Raw genomic sequence first — 23920 nt, 5'->3', positions numbered from 1 at the left:
AACGCAGCTGGGAGAATGGGAGAAACTCCCCAAATAAAGGTGTGCCAAGCTTGTAGCGTCATACCCAAGAAGACTCGATACTGTATTCACTGCCAAAGGTGCTTCAACAAAGTGCTGAGTAAATGGTCTGAATACTTATGTAACTGTAATTTTTCAGTTTCTTTATTTTTATAAACTAGCAAACATTTCTAATAACCTGTTTTTGCTTTGCCATTATGAGCTATTGTGTGTAGATTGATGAGGGAATACAAAAAAATATATTTTATAATAAGGCTGTAACATAACAAAATGTGGAAAAAGTCAAGGGGTCTGAATACTTTCCGAAGGCACTGTATATATTGTTGATTAGATGAGTTTATTAGTCACATGCACAGGGTCGCAGATGTGATTGCAGGGTACAGTGAAATGCTTAAGCTCCAACAGTGCAGGTCAAAAAGAGAAGTGAATGGGATGGAGTTTTGGCCTGCATGGTGACATCACCAGGTGGTAAATTAGTTACTAGACCAATAAAAAATAGAGTTCTAAATCTCTCTGCCAATAACAGCTAGTTTTCTGTTTTCCCCTCCCCACTCAGACCACTCCCTAGCTAAATTCTTGCTTAAGAAATTGCTCTTCGCTAAGAAGCTATTTTTGTTTCTTTTTGACCATTTTAATTGAAAACAATCACTTTTACCCAGATATTCTTTGATATTGAGATAAAAACTGATGCATTATGACCTTAAATGAATTTTGAGATGTTTTTATATTTCTTTTTCACAAATGTGGTGTAGATTGTGTAGATCTGTAGGAAAAAAATCTCATTTAATATCTTTTTAGATTTTTAAGGTAACAAAATGTGAAGACTGTGCAAGGGGTGTGTAGACTTTCAGTAGGCACTGTAAGTATACAAGAGGGGGCTCTTCTGTGGAAGGACATAATGAGAACATTTGTAGCTAAGTAAGTAAGCCTTGTCTGAGCCAGAACGGCCCATAGGGCAGGAGCCTATCTCCCTTTTCTGTAACATGAGGCAGCTTGATGTAGAAGTATACACCCTGGACAGAACGCTAGTCTGAGAACATTTTGCACAGAGCTAAACCAAGTTAAACCGGCACAGGCACTGGTGCATCTCATTAATATGCAGGGTAACACAAATACTGAGCTATATTGTATGCTCCAAAAAATATATATGAATACAATTGCTCAGAGAAATATATTTTGTTTAACAAGTAGTTTTTTTTTTTGTTTTTTTGATTTATCAAAATAATTGGCACCCTGTTTTCAATACTTTCAGCACCCTCCCCTTGTGAGGATAACGTCCCTTAGCCCTTTTCTATAATGTTTTATGAGATTGAAGAACACAATGCCGTTTAGCAAACTCCAGGCCTTAACATTTGTTGTTTGCTCTCAATAAAGGCATTTTTATGGCAACACTTCCAAATAGCCTATTGGCATGGAGGTGGCGTCTAATTATACGTTTGCGACTTGGTGACCACAGGATGCGACCAAGTTCTGTAATTCTCCAACTGTAGCCCTTGATCTTTTCTTTGCCTCCTGAACCATCTTCCTCACTGTGTGTGGGGACAAGATACACTTGGGTCCTCTTCCAGGAAAGTTTAACACTGTTCCAGTGATTTTAAACTACTTAATTGTTGCCCTAATAGTGGTAAGCAGTATGTTTGGTTTTTCCGGGTTTTTGTTAAACAAATTAACTCATTTATGAAAGTCAGCAACCATTTGTCTCTTTTCATTTGTGAGTAATTTGCATTTCCACATGGTGATAGATGACAAATGGATTTTTACATGCGTGTTACCTCATTTTTATACCCCAGTAAAACAGGAAGTCATGAAAGGCCACAATACAGTTCTTTAAAATGAGATTAATTTAAAAAAGTAGAACATTGATGCAGATTCAATTTTGTTTGATTTTATTTCTAAGAATCGTTAGGGGTGACGGTAATTTTGACACCCATCTTTTTGTGAAAAAAAGTGTTACTTGTTAAACAAAATATTTTTCTCTGAACAATTTACAGTCTTTTTTTTTTCAAGGGTGCCAGTCATTTTGGTTGTGACTGTACATCCTGTATAGGTGGGTATCTACCAGGCCCATCTTTCTAACGGTTTTGTAAAGTCAATAAAGATTAAGCAAATATCCGGGTGGGGCAAAACATAAGGGTGAAGAGTTCCAGGGAAGAGTATGTGATATACAGGTATTTAGTATGATATATTTTTTGATTACTCATTGCTTCACAGTTAGGGACCAAACTTGATATGAGTGTGTTTCATTAACTTTGACAGCCCTAGCTTTAACTCATATTTTCATGTGAAAAATGCATCTCTCCATGAGGAATTGGTGTAATAATTACAGTCAAGTTAGGATTCAGAGCATGCTGATCATGGTGTGGTCAGGAGATTTACAGAGTTTACAGAAGTTAGCACAATTAAGCCACTGTTTTATGTGAAGAGATACAGTACTATGTATGTAGCTAAAGGAGCAGTTAAAAGAGCACTGTTTTACACAGAAGGCATTGAATGTGTTTAGCCTAAAGATCCAGGGCTAGGTTAATCTACCATAGAGAGAGAGGCGCTGAGAAGTACTGTGTCAACAGTAAACCTAGTGACCCGCCCTATAGCACCCAGACCAGACCAGACCCAGCCTATAATCACTACGTACAAGCACCAGGAGGGAGGGAGGGAGAGACCCCAAACCTCCCCAGGCCGGAACACACCAGAGGCAAACTCTATGATTAGGGGATTAGGGGGTCTGAATTACAGACCACTATTCATATAGGCTTAGTTATCCCCCATAATAACCCTCACAGAGAGAGAGAGAGAGAGAGAGAGAGAGAGCGCAAGGCATTTATGTTCATTTATAACCAAGAGAGAGCACAAGGCATACATCATTATTGTTCTGTTCCATTCCAGAACACTTATGGGTTCCAGATGCCCTTATTTTCCAGAAGAGCAGCCTAATGTTTGAGTTATATGACATGGTAAAAAAAAATCAACAAGGTTATGTGTGTTAAATGTTTTTTTAAATAACTATTAAAAAAGGCTAGATAAAATCAGACCACAACAATCAATCAAATGTATTTATTAAGCCTTTTTGACAAAAAGATCACCATTCCTTTCTAGATTTGTTGTAGCGTATATTTTTGCTTTGTCTGAACTAGATTGATATGTTTTGTGTTTTTTGTGGATCCAGGAAGAAAAGCTGCTTCTTCTGCAAAAGCTAATGGGAATCTGAATAAACCAATGCCCAATGATCCACCAATGTACTGTATTCCAGTTCATCCTGGTTACTACAGTATAGGCATTGGATGCAGGATCTCTAGTTTAGTTGGTAAACATTGACGCCCATGTGTGCCTAGCAGGGCGGGTTCTGTTCTGGCCTCCCCAGCACCACTGATAATGGTGTGGATAGACAATAGGGGGTGATCAGGGTCACACCATGGCCTAACCCTGGGATAGTGGCCAGCTGTGATGGGGCCATGATGTTTACCCACCTCCTGAACACACTCTGCACTACAGCACACACCCTACTATGGTGTCGTCACTGGCTCTAGCCTTCCCGGCCACCTCGATCTCTCTGAATCTCGCTTTCTTCTGTTTACGTCTTTATCTCTTTTATCCTCTCCATCTATCTCTTTGTATTTCTGACGGTTTCTCTGTCTTTCTCTCCCTGTCCCTGTCTCTGAATTCCTCAACATTTCTCTGTATTTCTCTTGCAACACTTTCTGTGTTGTGAAATTCACCAACTGACACACCCGCTGACGCATGGTGGCTTATAATTTGAAGGGAATGCTTAATATGGGTGTGTGCATAACCTAATATGCATGTGCACATACGGGTATAACCTGGTTTCTGATTTTAAAAAACTCCCCTGTAAATACCTGGTGTCAATCATACAGCTTTTTAGTTTTATGATAAATGAAGGATTCATGGTTGAACATTACCTTAAGTTGCCCTTATACCCATGTAGCTACAAAGTAATAGCTGTGTTAACAATCTTGCAGTTACATAGGACATATACCCCTGAACTCTATTACCATGTAATTACATAGCAGTTCCTATGGAAGTACACTGTTGTTGCTAAAATGATTACTCTTTAGTTACCTATCCATGTTACAAGTATAATAAGCGTTGTGCCGTGTGTGTTATGCTTTTCTTCTCCTTACACCTTCTGATAAGATGTCTACATTTTGCATGTGGATCCCCAGTAGAAAGAAGTTAGTGAACCAAGAGACTCAGTAGCGCGGCATAGTGCTTATAACCACTTATTGCAAGTTTCTGAGTACTTAAGTGCTTATTAAGGGTCTTTCCAGACTTGAAAATTATGATATAGGGCTAGTTTGCATCATCCACACTTGTCATTTCTGGACCAGGCCATATTTGTGTATGTCAACCTAATTAAATAATCAACAAAGCCCTTTGCGTTCATCTGTCAAATAGTTTCAGGTCAAAGATGACATTTCTTGCAGTTAATTGAGCATCGATTGCTGGGAAAAGGCGACGCTTTTGATCGAAGACAATTTGCTGTGTAAATTTACCTAAATCCACTAGTGGAATAGTGTTCATTGTCAATCGCCCATAATTGTCTTAGGGTCTCTGCCAGGGCTTTCTTAGCCGGATAAGCTGCGCTTTGTTCGCCGCAGAGCTGACATAGCGCTCTTTTTGTTTCTGTGGGTCATCACATTTTACCCTGCTCTCTGTAGCTGTATACGGTCAGACTCAAAGACAACAACCCTGACAACACCAAATGATTAGACACTGTAGGGTGAGACCCTGAAGTCACTTAGTCTCCATGACATAGTCATTTATGTTAAGCTAGAGGGTCACTAGGTCATATACAGCAACGGGAGACTTAATATAATGGAATTACTGTACACAGTATGTGTTTGTACATGGGGCACCAGGTGTTGAGGATCTACAACTGAAAACCTAAAGGAGGAAACGGTAAACCAACATGGAAAACTGTGGGGTTTCACACGTGCACTCATACAATATCTGCAGGATGTATTGGAGTATATTTGCGTAGATAGAGCATATTACTCAAAGCAAGGTTGGTAATAGCCTACTGCATATCATGCTGCATATCATGCTACACCATATGCTAGTGATAATGTGGTATCTGTGTGCGGTATGGCACAACGCATGGCATTTTGGTCTAGCCCCAGAAACACAAAAAGACTGCATTGAAGAATGTCTTTGGAATGAATAGTCCATATGATCAGATATTGATGCTGTACTAAACCATTCTAATGCAACATCTTTGTCTGATGCAACACCGTGGCAAAGAAATGAGGAAATTCAGCTTTCTGACTCACTTGTGTATCAATAATTGTTAATAGAATCTTATGTCATAAGTGTCAAATCCAGTTCTTCAAATTACTATCAGGCAAAATAAAAGCGGTCAAGAGAGGCTAGTTTTAAGGTGAAAGTGGGTCCTGGTCAAAAGTAGTACACTATATAGGGAATAGGGTGCCATTTGGGGCACATTCAGTGTGAATTCATCTCATGCTGCTTGCCGCCCAGTTGGAATGTCCCTTTGAAATGTGTGGCTTACAATACAGAATGCTTTGAGTGACCCCTGGTGGTGTCAACAGTGAGATTGGGGTGAATCTCAATTGTATTTCCTTTATTACTGCACCCTCTCTCCTCACGCCTGTCTCAAAAAGAATAATGTTTTCCTCCAATGCGTTTAGAGAAGAAGAATCAAGGATAAACAATCGTAATACACCGTTGTTTTCGCATACAATTTGTATGATTACTTTAATACTATATTTTTATTGAATACTTTTTTTTGTATAGATGTTGCGCTTTTGAGAGGAGAGCATGCGAGAAAGCATTTAATTGTACTGTGTAGTAGACTATGCTGTATTCTGTGCATATGAATAAACTTCATTGATTGATCTCTTTGGGATGCTGATCCCCTCCCACTAGATGGAGATGGAGCAGAAGCAGTCTCATTTTCCAAAATGTGTTCCATGCCAACAGCGACACTTTCGGAGTGTTCTCACATCCAAAACACAAGTCATATCCTGTCGCTCTCATTTTGTCACACCCTGATCTGTTTCATCTTCCCTTGAGATTGTCTCCACCCTCCTCCAAGTGCCGCCCGTCTTCCTCATTATCCCGTGTATTTATACCTGTGTTCTCTGTTTGTCAGTTGCCAGTTCGTCTTGTTTGTCAAGTCAACCAGCGTTTTTCTCAGCTCCTGCTTTTCCCCAGTCTCTCTTTTTCTTGCCCTCCTGGTTTTGACCCTTGCCTGTCCTGTCTCTGAGCCCGCCTGCCTGACCACTCTGCCTGCCGTCCTGTACCTTTGCCCCACCTCTGGATTTACCGACCTCTGCCTGACCTGACCCTGAGCCTGCCTGCCGTCCTCTACCTTTGCCCCTTTACTTTGGATTGTCGACCCATGCCTGCCTTGACCTGTCGTTGCCTGCCCCTGTTGCTATAATAAACATTTACTTCGACAGTCTACCTGGGTCTAACCTTTATTCCTGATACATTTAACTCTAATATGTGTGTATGTCAGATCTGGGTTCAAATACTATTTGTATTTAGGGTATTCCAATTACTTAAAAAGACATTTGGAAGTAAGAATTTAGATGTTTTATTTAAAAAGTAGTTGAATATTGGAATATATTAGAATACTCAAATACACTGACTTAAATACACTCCCATGTATTTGAAAAAAAATATTTGAAATAAGCATTTGAAAATAATTTAAAATACTTCCAAAATAAGTAGTTGATTCAGGCCACATTATAAAAAAAATACTCATACACAGACAATAAGTATTTAAATAACAAATACACATGTATTTGAACCTAGGTGTATGTACAGGCACAGAACAGCAGTGACTTCAGTTATAACTGGCTGTCAAGCCCAAAAACTGCAGTGTGTAGTCAGTTAACTCCAGGCCAGACAAAGACTATGATTAAGTTGCATGGTTTGAAATATTCCAGATGCTTTCCTCCAAAAATGGTCTTCCCAAAAGAGATGTATCCCAGACTTAAGACATCACTTCTAATTGAACTGTTGTGAATTAAGATGACAAGGTTAGGAAGAAAGATGCCACAACATGATTTACTTGAATAAAACTGTATATTTTACAGATCTTTGTACACTTTAATTACAAAACTGTATGATACTACATTTTTTAAATCAGTTTTTGGTCAGAGAATATTTAAAATCGTCTTATGTGCAATTACCATGTATTTACAAAGTCTCATGTTAGTGATTTATCAAAGGAAGCAACCAAATAACAACTCCAAAATGTTCATACACTCAACATAAGACATGGCTTAAAGATAAATATATTAGTAAATAAATATTCAGAGAACATATTTCCATTTATGAAATGTGCTGCTATACAGATACAGAAATATACAGATTGATTTCTAACCTTTTTAAACATCTGTAAAATGGTAATGATGGAGAAAATAATTATATTCTTATTGTTTTTTAAAAAGCATTTTTTTTGTACACATTTTCTTTTTATATAATCTTAAGTGCTACAAACAATTAAAACAAATTAAATAGTGACTTGCGTACCTCCAAATTTTCATTTGCAGTACATCTCTATGCAAAGGCAAGATTAGATTCTCAATATCTTTAATTTATTAGGGCTCTGGGTTAACATATAAATATTGTTATTTCAAAACGAATGCCTCTGTGAAGAGAATGGGTACATTTCATAGAAACAGTAGAATACAGTCTGTAAAACAAACAGAAAGAAGGTATGAATGAACAAACAATGTTGATATTGTTTGTGAGCATGATGTGTATTGTGTGATTTAATCATCTTTAAAAAAAAATCAGATATGCTGCTTTTTTTGTAACTGCGTTATAAAAAAATACATCAACAAAAACACACAGCCACAGTATAAAAGAGATCCCTTGTGAATGACACTTTTTTTTTCCTTTGGCCTATTTTTGAAGCAACACAAGAGCCTCATTACGACCATCTACATTAGAGCTTAAGTGTTGAGGAGGCTAGATGAGTAATTGCCAACAAAAAAAAACATGAGCATCTAAACTAAAAATAGTAACTTAAACTGATAATGAAACCAATCCTTTGAAGATTTCCAAATCTCTTTCGAGGAACTCAGAGAAACCTTGTCACTATGTGGACCTCTATTCAACCAAAAAGTGACACAGTCCCGCCCCAGATAGTAAGTATGGCTCGCTGGCCTAAGGCTTGGTGTTGGTCTGAGTATACCAACAACAGACAGAACTGTAGAGTAGTTTGTATAGCTTAGCTTCATCTTCTCAATGAGAGAAGTGGGTGACTGACTGACACTGGCTGTCCTCCAACTACCAAAGATCCCAATCCCCACCCTACCAAAGATCCCAATCCCCACCCAACCCCCTAAAAAAGAAAGAGGAAATGTTTTGGTATTCTTCCATAACCTTTCATCTGAGTTGGTGGTTTGTTGAAGCTTGTTATCCAAGCTGTATAGGTAACTGTATGTCATAAAAGCAGTACAGTACAGTACACACATAATCAGGTCTAAAGGTGAGCAAAAAAGACTTATTTTATGCTAATACAATTGCTTAGAGGAAGATACTTTATTTAACAAGTAATACAAAAAAATCGAAAAAAGATAGGGGTAAAAAATATTGGCACCCCTCTTTTCAATACTCAAGCACCCTCCCCTTGTGAGGATAACGACACTGTCTTTTTCTAAAATGTTTTATGTGATTGGAGAACACATTGGGAGGGATCTTAGACCACTCCTCCATACAGAATCCTTCCAGATCCTTGATGTCCTTCATCTGCTCTTACGGACTACCCTCTTCAATTCAAACCACAGGTCTTCAATCGGGTTCAAGTCCCGAAAATATAATATAGCTCAGTATTTGTATTATTTATTGTATACAGTCTTTTTTGCTCATCTTTAACAAGGGTACCAATCATTTTAGACCTGACTGTACATATAGTGCATACATACTGTATGTACATCCAGGCATTTGTGTAATAAGAATTAAGAAGAAGAAGGAAAAAAGGAAAGAAATCCTCAAAAGTTTTGCACAAAATGGAGTTTCGATATCATGTGAAGAAAAACTACTCACCAAACCAGAAAATACAATCTCACAAACTGGGCCCAGCTAACACAATTAGTTTATCTTCTAACGGGTCTCATGACTGACCCTGGCTGGCACTGATGTTATGTGGTAGTAGCCTACATGTTGTGTTGTGCCCCTGCCAAGCCAACCACTGAACTTCCACCCATATGTTGTAGCCTGATTCTTTATCGCAGCCTGTAGAAGCTGCTGGTGGGGCCATGAGGTGGGCTGAGCCACAGGAATGAACTGGATAGGCCTGGTTACACCAGGCAGGGCATCATATAATTTTCAGTAGAAATCCACACCATCACCATATAGGATTATAACATTCAGAGCTCAGCGAGCGAGCAAGGCTTAGACCAAGGCAACTGAGGGTTTGTTGATCGACTGACTGAACGACTGACTGGTTCGGTACCAAAGAGGCTGTTTCTGGGCTCCACACCTCCTCATATACCGCCAAGCCCCTCATCTGTAGCTTTACTGTTTCCCGACGCATCGTGGTTAGTGGAGTTCCGGGGGTGGAACAGGGCCCTGGTCTCTTCCTCCTGGGTGGGGTACGTTTGACCTCTGAACTGTCCTGAAGTGAAGTACCCCCCTTCACCTGGCTCCACCCGCCAACGAGTCCCAGTCCGCCCCTCGCCCCCTTGCCCCTCCCCCGTGAGGATGCTGCCTAGCAGTAGGCTGCTCTGGGTCTCCGCCCCCAAGCCCGGCTCACAGTCTGTGTCCTCATGGATTATGGGTATTCTCTGGCTGAGCTCGCCACAGCAGCCCTGTCCGGAGCAGGCGTCTGAGTCTGCAGCGTGGTGTGCGTACTGCACGTTCACGGCATAATCCTCGTTATAGCGCCCCCCTGTTGCCCGGTGGACCTTCATCTCCTTGTAGAAGAAGCAGGGCAGGCCCCCGTAACTCACCTGCTCCGACGGAGCCAACAGGTGCTCCGACGGAGCCAACAGGTGCTCCCCCTGGCCGTAAAAGTTCTGCTGATGCTGAGAGGCGGAGCTCTGCTGATGGAACTCCGCCCCCCTGTGACAGCCACGCCCCGAGGAGGCCAGAGACCCCGCCGTGTCCGAGTCCTGCCCCTGCTGACCTATGCACTCCATGTTGGGTGGGAGTACCTCAAAACAGCAGCTACACGCCCCTGCTCCTACTCCCCCCAGGCCATGATTCCCCCCCATCTCCTCCCCTGTCTGCCCCCCCTTCCCCCTGTCAGCGGCTCCCTCTAGAGGGCCGGCTGAGGTAGTGCTAGTGGTGCTGGTGTCCCTGGGTTGCTCCAGTGACGAGCGGCTGCTGTAGTTGGGCTCCACACTGCAACTGGAGAGCTGGTCCCCCGAGCCGAACCCACAGGCTCCTGGAGGAGGCTGTGGCTGCAGGTTGCAGCCATCTTGGCCCCCCGAGGGAGCTGGGGTTAGGGAGTCCTCGGCTGTGGAGGGACAGGCGGTGGAGGCCCCTGCGGCTGTGGCCCCTGGCTCCCCTTGCGAACCCCTGCAGGGGCTCTTACTGCGGTAGACGTAGGGGTCGTAGTCAGAGCTCAGGGAGCTGCGGAAGGTAGAACAGGAGCCGTACACCCCCTGGTTGCTAACCTCGGTGCAGTCCAGCATAGAATCACTGGATGAACAGTGGCACTGGCCCGAACTGCTGCTGCTGCTGTCGCTGCCCGGACAGTCGGCCAGGTAACCGCTGCACACAGAGTGGTGGCCATGGTAACAGCCCAGGCCTGAGGCACCGCTCCCTGCCTCCCCTATCCTGGAGCTGGTAGCGGGGGCCATGTGGACCACCGTGGGGTAGAGCAGACCCCCCTGGAAGGCCCTGCTGTGGTGGCCCTTGTGGGGCCCGGCGCCCCCAGCCACCCCCACTACGCCTGCAGCCCCCTCACCCTGCTGGGGGAAGGTCAGGCCCTGGAAGTAGTAGTGTTGGTACATGGTCTCATACTGCGAGTAGCAGGCAGCACGCGAGAAGCTGCGCCCATGGAATTTGGGCCTCTTGAAGGCTCCATGGTGGGGCCCGGACTGCTGGTGCTGGGGGTAGGTGGGGGGGTTGAGGCCCAGGCTGCGGTGTTGGTGTTCCAGGCCACAGTGGTGGGGGTTGAGGGAGTGGTCCAGGTGCACGGTAGTGTGGGGGTGGTAGCCCCGGAGGAAGGCCCCGGCGTGGGCAGACTGGGGAGGGAACAGGCCCTGGGGGTCTGGGTGGTGGTCCACAGTGAGCATTGTGATGGGGTTACCATGGGGGTCCATGGAGGTGCGGGTGGGGTAGGTAGTCACTTGCCCAGCACGGTGCACCCTGCCTGGGTAGTGGACGGGCAGGACTACCCTCTGCTGCCGGCTGTGGACGGGATTGCCATCCATGCAGACAGGGCCGGGGTTTCCCTTCTTTTGCTCTGAGAAGAGGGGTGTGAAAGAGGGAGAGTGTTTGATTAAGGTTAACCTAGAGATTCAAAGAAGAGTCTTTCAAAGGTTAACTTTGTTACAGTTACAGTTTCATGTGCTGTAATATTTACTTTATTTAATGAAAAGGGTATTTTACATCAACTGCACTTTGCTTTTACTGTTTTAGTGGGTTGTGTAGTCTAACAAAAGTGCTGACTGAAAACTCTTATTAGAGAGCCACAGGTGCTCCCCCGCTGGCACCCTGTTCCCCATACAGTACACTACTTTTGACCAGGGCCCATGGGGAATAGTGTGCCATTTGGGATGCAGCCAGTGTGTACCAACTCACCGATAATGTTGTGTCTACAGTGAGGGCAGGTGTGGTGCTGGAGGAGCCAAGGGTCCACACACTTCTTATGGAACCTGTGGGCACAGGGGATGACCCGCAGCTCCTGTTGAGGGGAAGGAGAGGAGGAGAAGAGGAGGAGGAGGAAACAGGGGGAGAGGAGGAGAGAGAGGGGAAGAACAGGGGAAGAGGAGGAGAGGGGGAAGAAGAAGAGTTAAGGTTAGTTAAGGCTTATGATATCGAAGGACATTATTGGCGTTTGATGGATGAACGGCCAACAGGTGGCAGCAAAGCAGCAAGAAGGTTTCTCTTCTTCACCGGTGTCACATTATACATCAGTATACAGCTACACTGAACAAATCCAACCTCACAATCAAACCCAAGACTACACTACTCATCATGGCAGCACAGAACCCTCAAACTACACCAGTCACCCTTATTCTCAAACCTGACACCATGCCGTTGGCAGAACACAGCAAGACTCACTGACACAAAGAAGGATCATTATTATTCAGTTCTTGGACAGAGATAGCTCAAGTTTTTCCCTCCGTTTCTCTCGCCGTTTCCCTCTCTCTCTCTCCCCCCTCTCCTTCTCTCCCTTCCTCTCTCACTGCCCCTTAGCATGACTCATCTCCTGTTTGGGCTCTATCCCTCCCATCTTTTGTCTTACTTCACTGCTCAAACCCCTTTGATGCCATTCAGGCTTTTATATCACTACTATGCTTTGTTGTGTGTTTTCTTCCCCTGGTTTCCCAAGACGACACATAACACACTCACTGACTGACTGGGTCCCCTGGGGGCCCGGGGCTCTGGGTTGGTCCCCTGATGTCCCCAGGCTGGGCCATGATTAGCAATGGTGTTACTGTAAACCTTCAAAGGTCCCAGATTAGGGTCTAGGAAACATCTTTCTACAGTGACTTCAGAAATTCAAGTCAGTTTGACCATGTGCCTTAAACTCACCCCTTTCAAATACCACTCCGATTAAAATGCCACTCTCTGACATAACAAAGTCTCTCACAACTTTTTTAATGAACGGTATTCAGTGTGTGTGTGTGTGTGTGTGTGTGTGTTCTCTCTCGCACCTCTCCGTCAATGTACTTCTCCAGGCAGATAGCGCAGTCGGAGGTGGAGCTACTGCTCAGGGAATCCGATGCCCCGCAGCTGATCTCGCGCTGCCCTTTGACCTTGGCCTTGAACTTCCTGGTCTCCATCTTCTCCAGGGCCTGGATGGCCATCCTGTTCATAGAACTCTGGAGATGGGGATAGAGGGAGAAGAGAGAGGAGGGATAGAAATGGTCAGGCTGGGAATAATGGTACACAACAGGTACATAAAGAGAGGTACAGTATTGGTAGATAATGTTGGTAGACAAGTACAATGTTGGTAGACAGGTACAATGTTGGTAGACAGGTACATAAAGACAGGTACAGTGTTGGTAGACAGGTACAGTGATGGTCATGTAGCCTACATAGAGTCAGCAATATGTTGAGGACAGTGTCCTTAGCATGCCCCAGTGTGAACTCAACTGGAAAGAGGTTTCGTAACGTGTGACAAACTGCTATTTTAATTAACACTTCAAGGAAGTCGACATGGCTCATCAGGAACACACACACACACGCAAACAGAAACACGTGTGCACACACTGGCAGGTTTCTGTATATTAATCCCAAACGCGGTCCCCTGGAGTGTGTTCCTCTGTCTAACACACACAACATACACACACACACAGGTATGCTGGCAGGATTTCACCTGCTACTGTGCTGCTCACCATCAAGGTTAATTAGATGTTAAAACCTGTTTTGGAGACTGGTTTTTGTTCGGAATTTCAGATGACTGATGTGCCCAAAGTAAACTGCCTGTTACTCAGGCCCAGAAACTAGGATATGCATATAGCATTGGTAGCATTGGATAGAAAACACTCTGAAGTTTCAAAAACTGATATGGCAGGCGAAAACCCAAGGAAAATACGTGGATTATCTTTTTTTGAGGTCACAGGCCATTTCAGTGCTAGCCTATGGGAAATACAAAATAGATAGGACCCAGATTGCAGTTCCTATGGCTTCCACTAGATGTCAACAGTCTTTAGAAAGGGTTTCAGGCTTGTTTTTTGAAAAATGAGCAAGTAGTTGGGAAGAACTACAAGGTGTCTCTCATTAGAAAAGTCGTCTTGTTGGCGTGTGAATGAGGTGCGCACTCTTCGTTATTTATCTTCCCTATTGAACATACTATTCTCCGTCTTAAATATTATCATTTATTTTGATATTAGAGTACCTGAGGATTAATTAGAAACATCGTTTGACTTGTTTGGACGAACTTTACTGGTAACTTTTTGATTTTGTTTGTATGCATGTTGAACAAGTGGATTACTGAGATCATTGGCGCCAACTAAACAGATTTTTTGTGATATAAAGAAGGACTTTATCGAACAAAACGACCATTCATTGTGTAGCTGGGACCCTTGGAATTGCAAACAGAGGAAGATCTTCAAAAGGTAAGTGATTAATTTAATCGCTATTTGTGATTTTGTGACGCCTGTGCTGGTTGAAAAAGTATTTTGGTGTGGGGCGCTGTCCTCAGATAATCGCATGGTATGCTTCCGCCGTAAAGCCTCTTTGAAATCTGACAACGCGGTTGGATTAACAAGAAGTTAAGCTTTTAAATGATGTATGACACTTGTATTTTCATGAATGTTTAATATTACGATTTTTGTATTTTGAATTTCGCGCTCTGCAATTTCACCGGATGTTGTTGTAGGTGTCCCGCTAGCGGTCCATGCGCCAAAAGAGGTTAATCCGGACTCATGGACCACTCCAGGCCTACACTACAGGAACATCCTGTTCAGAACACATCCATCAGCATAGCATCTAATCATAGCATCTAAAGTCCACAAAAAGTCAAATGCTATTTCTATGGTTTAGGGTTAAGGTTAGAATTAGTGTTAGGGTTAGAACTAGGTTTAGTTTTAGGGTTAGGAACTAGGGTTAGGTTTTTGGGTTAAGGTTAAGGTTAGGGCACAGGTTAGGGGTTAGGGAAAATAGGATTTTGAATGGGACTGAATTGTATGTCACCACAAGGTTAGCTGCGCAAGACTGTGTGTGTGTGTGTGTGTGTGTGTGTGTGTGTGTGTGTGTGTGTGTGTGTGTGTGTGTGTGTGTGTGTGTGTGTGTGTGTGTGTGTGTGTGTGTGTGTGTGTGTGTGTGTGTGTGTGTGTGTGTGTGTGTGTGTGTGTGTGTGTGTGTGTGTGTATGTGTGTGTGTGTGTGTGTGTGTGTGTGTGTGTGTGTGTGTGTGTGTGTGTGTGTGTGTGTGTGTGTGTGTGTGTGTGTGTGCGCTCACCTGGCTTCTCCTCTGTTTTAGTTTGATCTTGATGAGCAGTACGAGGCAGACCAGAGACACCACTACGAAGAAGGCCAGGAAGATCCCCATGTCAAAGTACTCCGTAGGCTGCTGTAGGGAGGGAGACAGGGGGACAAGGGTTTGTTAAATGATGTCTATACAGCCAAAGGCAGACATCTCACACACATGCTTGCATACACACGTGCAGGCACACAGGCATTGAAGCACAGAACTGGGCATAGATGCACCCCTGGCACCATCCATTGATAAAATGACTGTGTGAAAATTGTTGTGATATAACGAAGAATAGAGAGCGAGAGAGAGAGAATAAAGGAGAGGCTTAGATTTCTCTTGAAGAATGTCTTCCCATATCTGTAACTGTTAGCTGTGGGACTAGACTCAGTATGGTGCTTTGTGAAGTGTGTAGGGTTTAAATAAGAGTTATGATCAAAATATGGTTTGGCTAGTCCATTCACTTGTAGTTGTGTGCGCACACACACACACACACACACACACACACACACACACACACACACACACACACACACACACACACACACACACACACACACACACACACACACACACACACACACACACACACACACACACACACACATCTTCCCAGTAGTTCTGGTTTGGCTTGTCAGGCTCTTACCCTTGGTGGTCTGTGCTGGATTCTGGCACGGGCCACTTTCTGCTTGTTGACTATGTTCATCAGCTTAACAGCATCGACCCCCTTCACATAAACCACCGGCCTCTTCAGAGGGTCCTCCGCTACCTGGTTCAGCTGCAGGAAAGGAGAACACACAACAGGTTAGCTATACAGGAGAACACACACACACAACAGGTCAGCTATACAGGATTACACACACACACACACACACACACAACAGGTCAGCTATACAGGAGAACACACACACACAACAGGTCAGCTATACAGGAGAACCGGCCCACACCACATCGACCTTCAGTATTGTAATTGAAGAATAAGAACTGTGTCCTATCATCAACATACTCTCTCATTTTATTTCCCATTGAGAAAATAACCTGTAGGCTAGATAGAGATAGAGAGTCCAGTTTGCTGTCGGCCTCCCTCCCTTCCTGCCCTCTCTAGTCTCTCTAGTCCATGTGTCAAACTCATTCCACAGAGGGCCGGGTGTCTGTGGGTTTTAATGAATTCAGGTCCCCATTTTAGTAAGGAACAACCCTCACCTGGTTGTCTAGGTCTTAATTGAAAGGATAAACCCAAAACCCACAGACACTAGGCCATCCATGGAATGTGTTTGACACCCCTGTTCTAGACTGTCGGCCTCTCTCCGTCCCTTCCTGCCCTCTCTAGTCTGTTGTCCTCCCTCCCTCCCCTGTCAGTCTCCCTCCCCTTGTCTGCCTCCCTCCCCTGTCAGCCTCCCTCCCTCCCCCTGCTCTCTAGTCTCTCCAATCAGTCAGCCTCCCTCCCTTCCTTCCCTATCTGTTCTCTCTAGTCTCTCAGCCTCCCTCCCGGTCCTCTCTAGTCTCTCCATTCTGTCGGCTCCCCTACCTCCCTGTTCTCTCGTCTGTAATTTAGAAAGGCCAGGGGAAATACCAGGGATATTCACTTTTCAATCTCTTCCCGTCGTCATGTTACCAAGTGAAATATGCTCTCTCTGGTTACAGTATAGCAAATGGCAATTTCACATCTCTGCCTCTGCTTGTGTTCTTTCCCGCTGCAATCTACAAAGTTAATCTACACTAGACTCTCAAAAGTGCCAACACTGCTAGCTGCATGTGCTTGAATTGAAGAACAAAGTGAATTTGAAAGATGAGATACTCAACCACTCGAAGTCAAATGGAACTTAAACAAAGTGCTTCTCTATTATCAAAAACCATCATGTTTAACTCTACATTAAATTAAAGCCTTCGTAAAAGTAGATCGATCATGTAAATGGCAAGAACAATTTAAAGAAGAGATGTTAAAAACGTTAACTTTCTAACCCTCTGTAACTCCTCCTCCCTGCCCCTCGGCCTTGTGGGTCGTGTCTGTACCGATTGGGCAGCTGCGACTGGAAACCCTCTTAGGGGAATTTAACCCCGCGGGCCACACTGCCTTTCATGTGGTCCCTTCTCAAGCCTTTCATCTCTGTGGGTCGCTGCTACACTGCTGCTGTAGCCTACAGCCTGGAGGCCTGAACACAGAGAAACCTGCATGTCCGGGCCTGGTGCTCTGGGCCTGGCTGAATACCACAGGAGAATTCTTCTCTCTGACAAAGCTGCTATCTATGCTGCACCGGTGGAGGCTAAAGGGTGGAGGAGAGACTTCTGTATTACAGGCAGGGAGCTCACCAGCCAACAACATAGAAACAGGAACTAGCTCAGGTAGAATGGAAGGAGAGAGAGAGAGAGAGAGAGAGAGAGAGAGGGAGAGAAGGAGAAAGAAGTAGAGAGGGAAAAATCAGAGAGAGAAGAGAAGAAAAAAAAAGAGTCAGAACGAGAGAGAGATAAAAGCGAGAGAGACTCGGATTATTCGGGGTACTAGGGGATGAGGTAACGTGTTGGTGTGCAGTAGCAGCTCTAAACTACCTCTGCAATTATGAGCTCCACAGAGCACGGTCCTGGTTGAGTAAAACCCTAACCTGAATATCAATTTAACGTCTTTCTCACACAGTACACTGTTCTTAAGGCAGGCAGGGTAGGACTCAGTCTGCATCCTAAATGGCACCATATTCCCTATATAGTGCGCTACTTTTGACGAGAGCTCTATGCACCATATAAGGAATAGAATGCCATTTGGGAAGGGGTCCTTAGGCTAGACTCAAAGCCCCTAATAGTTGAATGAGCCTGCTTTATCCACATGGGTTTGACCAGAAAGAAAAAAAGTATATTGTTGGGCAAACACACAACCTGCTTGTCATAGCAGGGCATGTCTCAGTCAGTTGACAGTGGTCTGTTAGGACAGAAGGTCTTTGAAAAGAGAAGAAGAATTTGGGTGTTTGAATGGAGAGGAATCTGTTTTTAGCCTTTAGCACGTTGGCTTAGCTACTCTGTTTCCTTCATTGAATAAGTGGAGACTTCGGATGCGAGTGCTGTGTGTGTGTGTATGTATGTATACTGACCTGATCGATGGCATCAGGGTTTTCGGACACGTCAAAGATGACAGCCGTCGCTCCCCTCTGAACCGCTCGCTTCGCCTGCAAGAAACAGAGAAAAACACAATCAGTAGATATGCATAAATCATTAAAATGAAGGCACTACTTTCACTCTCTACTTTGTTTACAAACATCACCTTGAACTCAAATAAGTACATCTGAAACGGAAATTGAAACCGAGAGCCAGACAGACAAGATCTTTTGAGGTAGAAAAATAGACGGGTTGGCACCAAAAAATGATGCACGCACATAAATGTGGCCGGAAGGTGATGTGTTGTTATGATTCTGAACGGACAAATAGCTAGCAACGATGACAAGAAGCTGCCTTGTGGGGAATCCTAGGTGGCTCGTTTCAGCGCGTTGTATCTTGTTATAGCTAGCTAACCAACAACTGTAACAATGTAATTGAAAGACAACAAGTGTGTGCAAATGTGTTTATGTTTTCAATAAACATTTGGAGACGAAATATAGTTTACTCTACAAGGTGTTCAAAGCGTTCCACAGGGATGCTGGCCCATGTTGACTCCAATACTTCCCACAGTTGTGTCACATTGGCTGGATGTCCTTTGGGTGGTTGACCATTGTTGATACACACGGGAAACTGTTGAGCGTAAAAAACCCAGCAGCGATGCAGTTTTTGACACAAGCCAGAGCGCATGTCACCTACTACCATACCCCGTTCAAAGGCACTAAAATCTTTTGTCAAGCCCATTCACCCTCAATGATACATACACACGTTCCATGTCTCAATGCTTCAAAATCCTTCTTTAACCTGTCTCCTCCCTGGCGTTGCAAACACCATGCTCTATCAACTGAGCCACAGGGAAGGTGTGACTGATTGAAGTGGAATTAACAAGTGACATCAATAAGGGATCATAGCTTTCACATGGATTTACCTGGTCAGTCTATGTCATAGAAAGAGCAGGTGTCCTTAATGTTTTTTAGACTCAGTTGTTTCAATGTATTTTCCCCCCAAACACATTGCACTCTCACTCCCAGCCACTGGAGGGGGTTGTGTGACTTTGAATGGCCTGACTCCAGCAGCAGCTAGGCCCAGCAGCTAGAGAGAGAGAGACCTCGAGAGAGACCGAGAGCGCGAGAGAGAGATGACCGAGGGAGTCGACCCCAGTCCATGGAGAGGTAAACAACACGATGATAACTTTGGAAGGATGAGCACATGTGGTCTGTCTCAACTTTCTTTCTTACTACATGGTGTAACGTGACACAGACCAGTATACCAAATGACAGCCTATTGCCTATGTAGTGCACTTCTTTTGTCCAGGGCCCAGGTCTCTGGTTAAAAGAAGTGCACTATAAAAGGGAATAGGGTGCCATTTAGGACACACTAAAGAGCTGCCTGTTTTGGTGGGATGGTGTTTTGGCCTGCCTGGCGACATCACCAGGTGGTGAATTAGTAAACAGACCAATAAGAAAAAAAAAGAGTTCCATAATTCTCTGCCAGTAACAGCTCGTTTTCAGTTCTCTTTTAATTATTCATTTTGATATCTCACATTTGGGGTTCACTAAGGACGGCCTACTCTCGAAAGTATCAATCTAAAACACTCTGTTGGAGACAGACAGGCAAAGCGGCGAATGAGGTGACCCTCAATTCCATCAAAGGAGCCACTTTCCTGCCCGCTGGTTATTCTCACTTCTCTTCCTCAACAGAAGTATCACTACTCTAGTTCTCCTCATATCGACTGGATACCGGTTGCCAGCTCACAAGTGAACCGTGAAGGGTATCGCTGCTGAGCATAGGTCTTCAGACCCTGTTGAGAGGTTGACTTCTAACCAGGTTTTTGATTTAAGTACAAATTTCTACTTCTCAGTCTCCGTTAGTAGCTAGTGTCACTGCTAGCTATTGAGACTCAGTTAGCCCATGTTGCAAGGCTTCGGCTAACTTGGCTAGCTTGCTGAGAGGCAAGCAAACCTCACTAGCATACCCTACCTGCAACACGGTAGCTTTGCTAGCTCCCTTCTATAGTCTAGTTAAGCTACGTTCACCCGTTGTGTTAGCTAGACCGACCCTCTCCGTCTTCACGGAACCGTCGGTCACGGGAGGTTTTTTCTCTGAATGCTAACTCGGTCACTCGGTTTCCTTCAGCCAGCACTGAGCTAGCCACAGCATACCTTCACCATGAGGTGGCTGCTAGCTAGCTTACGCCCCACTAGCCTCGCAACTATAGCATTACAGAGTGCACCCATGTTCTTGTGCTTGCGGCTTCATGATAGCGGGGAAAGATTCCCACCCCCCCATGCATTAACTGCTTGGGTAGGGAACATGCCTAGGAGGCGCTCAAGGACCCCGAGTCCTGTAAGCACTGCAGATTGCTTACTACAGCAGGTCTGAAGAGGAGGCTGAAATGTGCTTTTATCTCGTTAGCCCCTCATGCCTCCGAGCCAAAAGCGACAGCTGAGGCTCAGCTCCCCGCAACCGAGCCCAGTTGGGGCAAGGTCATGGATACCCTTGACTCCCTCCCCTGACTGTCTGACGAAGTAGTGTCAGGGGAAAGCGAGTTAGGGGACAACGAGGATGACGATGGGATCAAGTCACGGAAATCCTTGAGATAGCACAGGAGTTGGGGACTGATGACCCCGTTCTCCCATCCTCCAGTGGAGTTTGTGCTCCTTAATGTCTACAAGCGGACCTTGGCCAGATTCGAAATTCAGTGGCTGTCTTCTATAGGCGCTCAAGGCCTGTCAAGGTCACGGGGACCATTATATTGATTTATAATGGCAAGGGTGATAGCCTTCAGAGGGGCTTGGAAGGGCCCTCGCCTATAGAGGAGTTGACCTCTTGGGCACTGTTTTTGGGACATGTCTCATTATACTGATATTGGTCCATGTATTGGGCTTTCCCTAACTTTTTGCGTTTTTTCCTGACGGGTTGTCCCTGCATCTTCTTGGTCCGTACTCCCTTAGTTTCAGGACCAAGAAGATCCAAAATTCATCCAAAATTCCAAATGCTGCCCCCTACCCTAGTGAAGTTAACTGCCTTGCTCAGGGGCAGAACGACAGATTTTACCTTGTCAGCTCGGAGATTCGATCCAGCAACCTTTTGGTTACTGGCCCAACGCTCACTAGGCTACCTGCTGCCCCCTCCAATTTTTGTTTACAAACATTGGAGAGAAACAAGCTAATATTTTTTGATGAGGTACGACGGTTAACCTGTTAGGGCTAGGGGGCAGTATTTACACGGCCGGATAAAAAACGTACCCGATTTAATCTGGTTATTACTACTGCCCAGAAACTAGAATATGCATATAATTATTGGCTTTGGATAGAAAACACCCTAAAGTTTCTAAAACTGTTTGAATGGTGTCTGTAAGTATAACAGAACTCATATGGCAGGCAAAAACCTGAGAAGATTCTGTACAGGAAGTGCCCTCTCAGACCATTCCTTGGGCTTCTTGACTCTTTTTATTGAAAACTTAGGATCTTTGCTGTAACGTGACACTTCCTACGGCTCCCATAGGCTCTCAGAACCCGGGAAAAAGCTGAATGATGACGAGGCAGCCCCTGGCTGAAAAACATTAGCGCCTTTGGTAAGTAGTCTATCAGAGGACAATGAGACTGAGGCGCGTGCACGAGGCGACCCCATGTTTTTATTTTCTCTCTCTTTGAGCTAAAACACAGATTCCCGGTCGGAATATTATCGCTTTTTTATGAGAAAAATGGCATAAAAATTGATTTTAAACAGCGGTTGACATGCTTCGAAGTACGGTAATGGAATATTTAGAATTTTTTTGTCACGAAACGCGTTGGGCGCGTCACCCTTCTTTACACTTCGGATAGTGTCTTGAACGCACGAACAAAACAGAGGATATTTGAACATAACTATGGATTATTTTGAACCAAACCAACATTTGTTATTGAAGTAGAAGTCCTGGGAGTGCATTCTGACGAAGAACAGCAAAGGTAATAACATTTTTCTTATAGTAAATCTGACTTTGGTGAGGGCTAAACTTGGTGGGTGTCTAAATAGCTAGCCCTGTGATGCCGGGCTATCTACTTAGAATATTGCAAAATGTGCTTTCACCGAAAAGCTATTTTAAAATCGGACATAGCGAGTGCATAGAGGAGTTCTGTATCTATAATTCTTAAAATAATTGTTATGCTTTTTGTGAACGTTTATCGTGAGTAATTTAGTAAATTCACCGGAAGTTTGCGGGGGCTATGCTAGTTCTGAACGTCACATGCTAATATTAAAAGCTGTTTTTTTATATAAATATGAACTTCATTGAACAAAACATGCATGTATTGTATAACATAATGTCCTAAGATTGTCATCTGATGAAGATCATCAAAGGTTAGTGCTGCATTTAGCTGTGGTTTGGGTTTATGTGACATTATATGCTAGCTTGAAAAATGGGTGTCTGATTATTTCTGCCTGGGTACTCTGCTGACATAATCTAATGTTTTGCTTTCGTTGTAAAGCCTTTTTGAAATCGGACAGTGTGGTTAGATTAACCTGTTGGGTCTAGGGGGCAGCATTTGCACGTCTGGATAAAAAAAATTTACCCGATTTAATCTGGTTACTAATCCTACCCAGTAACTAGAATATGCATATACTTATTATATATGGATAGAAAACACTCTAAAGTTTCCAAAACTGTTTGAATGGTGTCTGTGAGTATAACAGAACTCATTTGGCAGGCAAAACCCTGAGACATTTTCTGACAGGAAGTGGATACCTGATGTGTTGTATTGACTTTAAACCTATGCCATTGAAAAACACAGGGGTTTAGGAATATTTTGGCACTTCCTATTGCTTCCACTAGATGTCACCAGCCTTTACAAAGTGTTTTGAGTCTTCTGGAGGGAGATCTGACCGAACAAGAGCCATGGAACGGTGATGTCCCATTAGACACCTGGCGCGCTAGTTCATGTTGGGTACCCTCGTTCCAATACGTTATAAAAGAGTATGCATTCGTCCACCTTGAATATTATTCATGTTCTGGTTAAAAAAGGCCCTAATGATTTATGCTATACAACGTTTGACATGTTTGAACGAACGGAAATATATTTTTTCCCCTCGTTCATGACGAGAAGTCCGGCTGGCTTACATCATGTGCTAACGAGACGGAGATTTTTGGACATAAATGATGAGCTTTTTTGAACAAAACTACATTCGTTATGGACCTGTGATACCTGGAAGTGACATCTGATGAAGAGAATCAAAGGTAATGGATTATTTACATAGTATTTTCGATTTTAGATCTCCCCAACATGACGTCTAGTCTGTATCGCAACGCGTATTTTTCTGGGCGCAGTGCTCAGATTATTGCAAAGTGTGATTTCCCAGTAAGGTTATTTTTAAATCTGGCAAGTTGATTGCGTTCAAGAGATGTAAATCTATAATTCTTTAAATGACAATATAATATTTTACCAATGTTTTCTAATTTTAATTATTTAATTTGTGACGCTGACTTGACTGCCGGTTATTGGAGGGAAACGATTTCCTCAACATCAATGCCATAGTAAAACGCTGTTTTTGGATATAAATATGAACTTGATAGAACTAAAAATGCATGCATTGTCTAACATAATGTCCTAGGAGTGTCATCTGATGGAGATTGTAAAAGGTTAGTGCATCATTTTAGCTGGTTTTATGGTTTTGGTGACCCTGTCTTTGAATTGACAAAACATTACACACAACTCTTGTAAATGTACTGTCCTAACATACTCTAAATTTATGCTTT

The 23920-nt window shown here is 43.8% G+C and overlaps 1 protein-coding gene across 2 annotated transcripts in view; it reads right to left on the bottom strand.

Moving 5' to 3' along the window:
- Positions 1-7067: 7067 nt before the first annotated feature.
- The window catches only part of znrf3 (zinc and ring finger 3), a 112080-nt gene continuing 95227 nt past the window's right edge, over positions 7068-23920 (bottom strand). Inside the window, exons 3-8 of one of the 2 annotated variants that reach the window (XM_014170571.2) lie at positions 18186-18260; positions 15752-15883; positions 15094-15201; positions 12843-13010; positions 11764-11866; positions 7068-11425 (exon numbers count right to left, since the gene is read on the bottom strand). In XM_014170571.2, the coding sequence (XP_014026046.1) occupies positions 9498-11425; positions 11764-11866; positions 12843-13010; positions 15094-15201; positions 15752-15883; positions 18186-18260 (2514 nt within the window). In that variant the 3' untranslated portion in view covers positions 7068-9497. Of the gene's footprint in view, positions 11426-11763; positions 11867-12842; positions 13011-15093; positions 15205-15751; positions 15884-18185; positions 18261-23920 lie in introns of both variants that reach the window. The other variant, XM_014170570.2, reaches the window with a different exon arrangement.

This window comes from Salmo salar, chromosome ssa24 (genome assembly GCF_905237065.1).
Source record: "Salmo salar chromosome ssa24, Ssal_v3.1, whole genome shotgun sequence".
Classification (NCBI taxonomy): Eukaryota; Metazoa; Chordata; class Actinopteri; order Salmoniformes; family Salmonidae; genus Salmo; species Salmo salar.
This window is presented reverse-complemented; position numbering and strand designations above follow the sequence as displayed.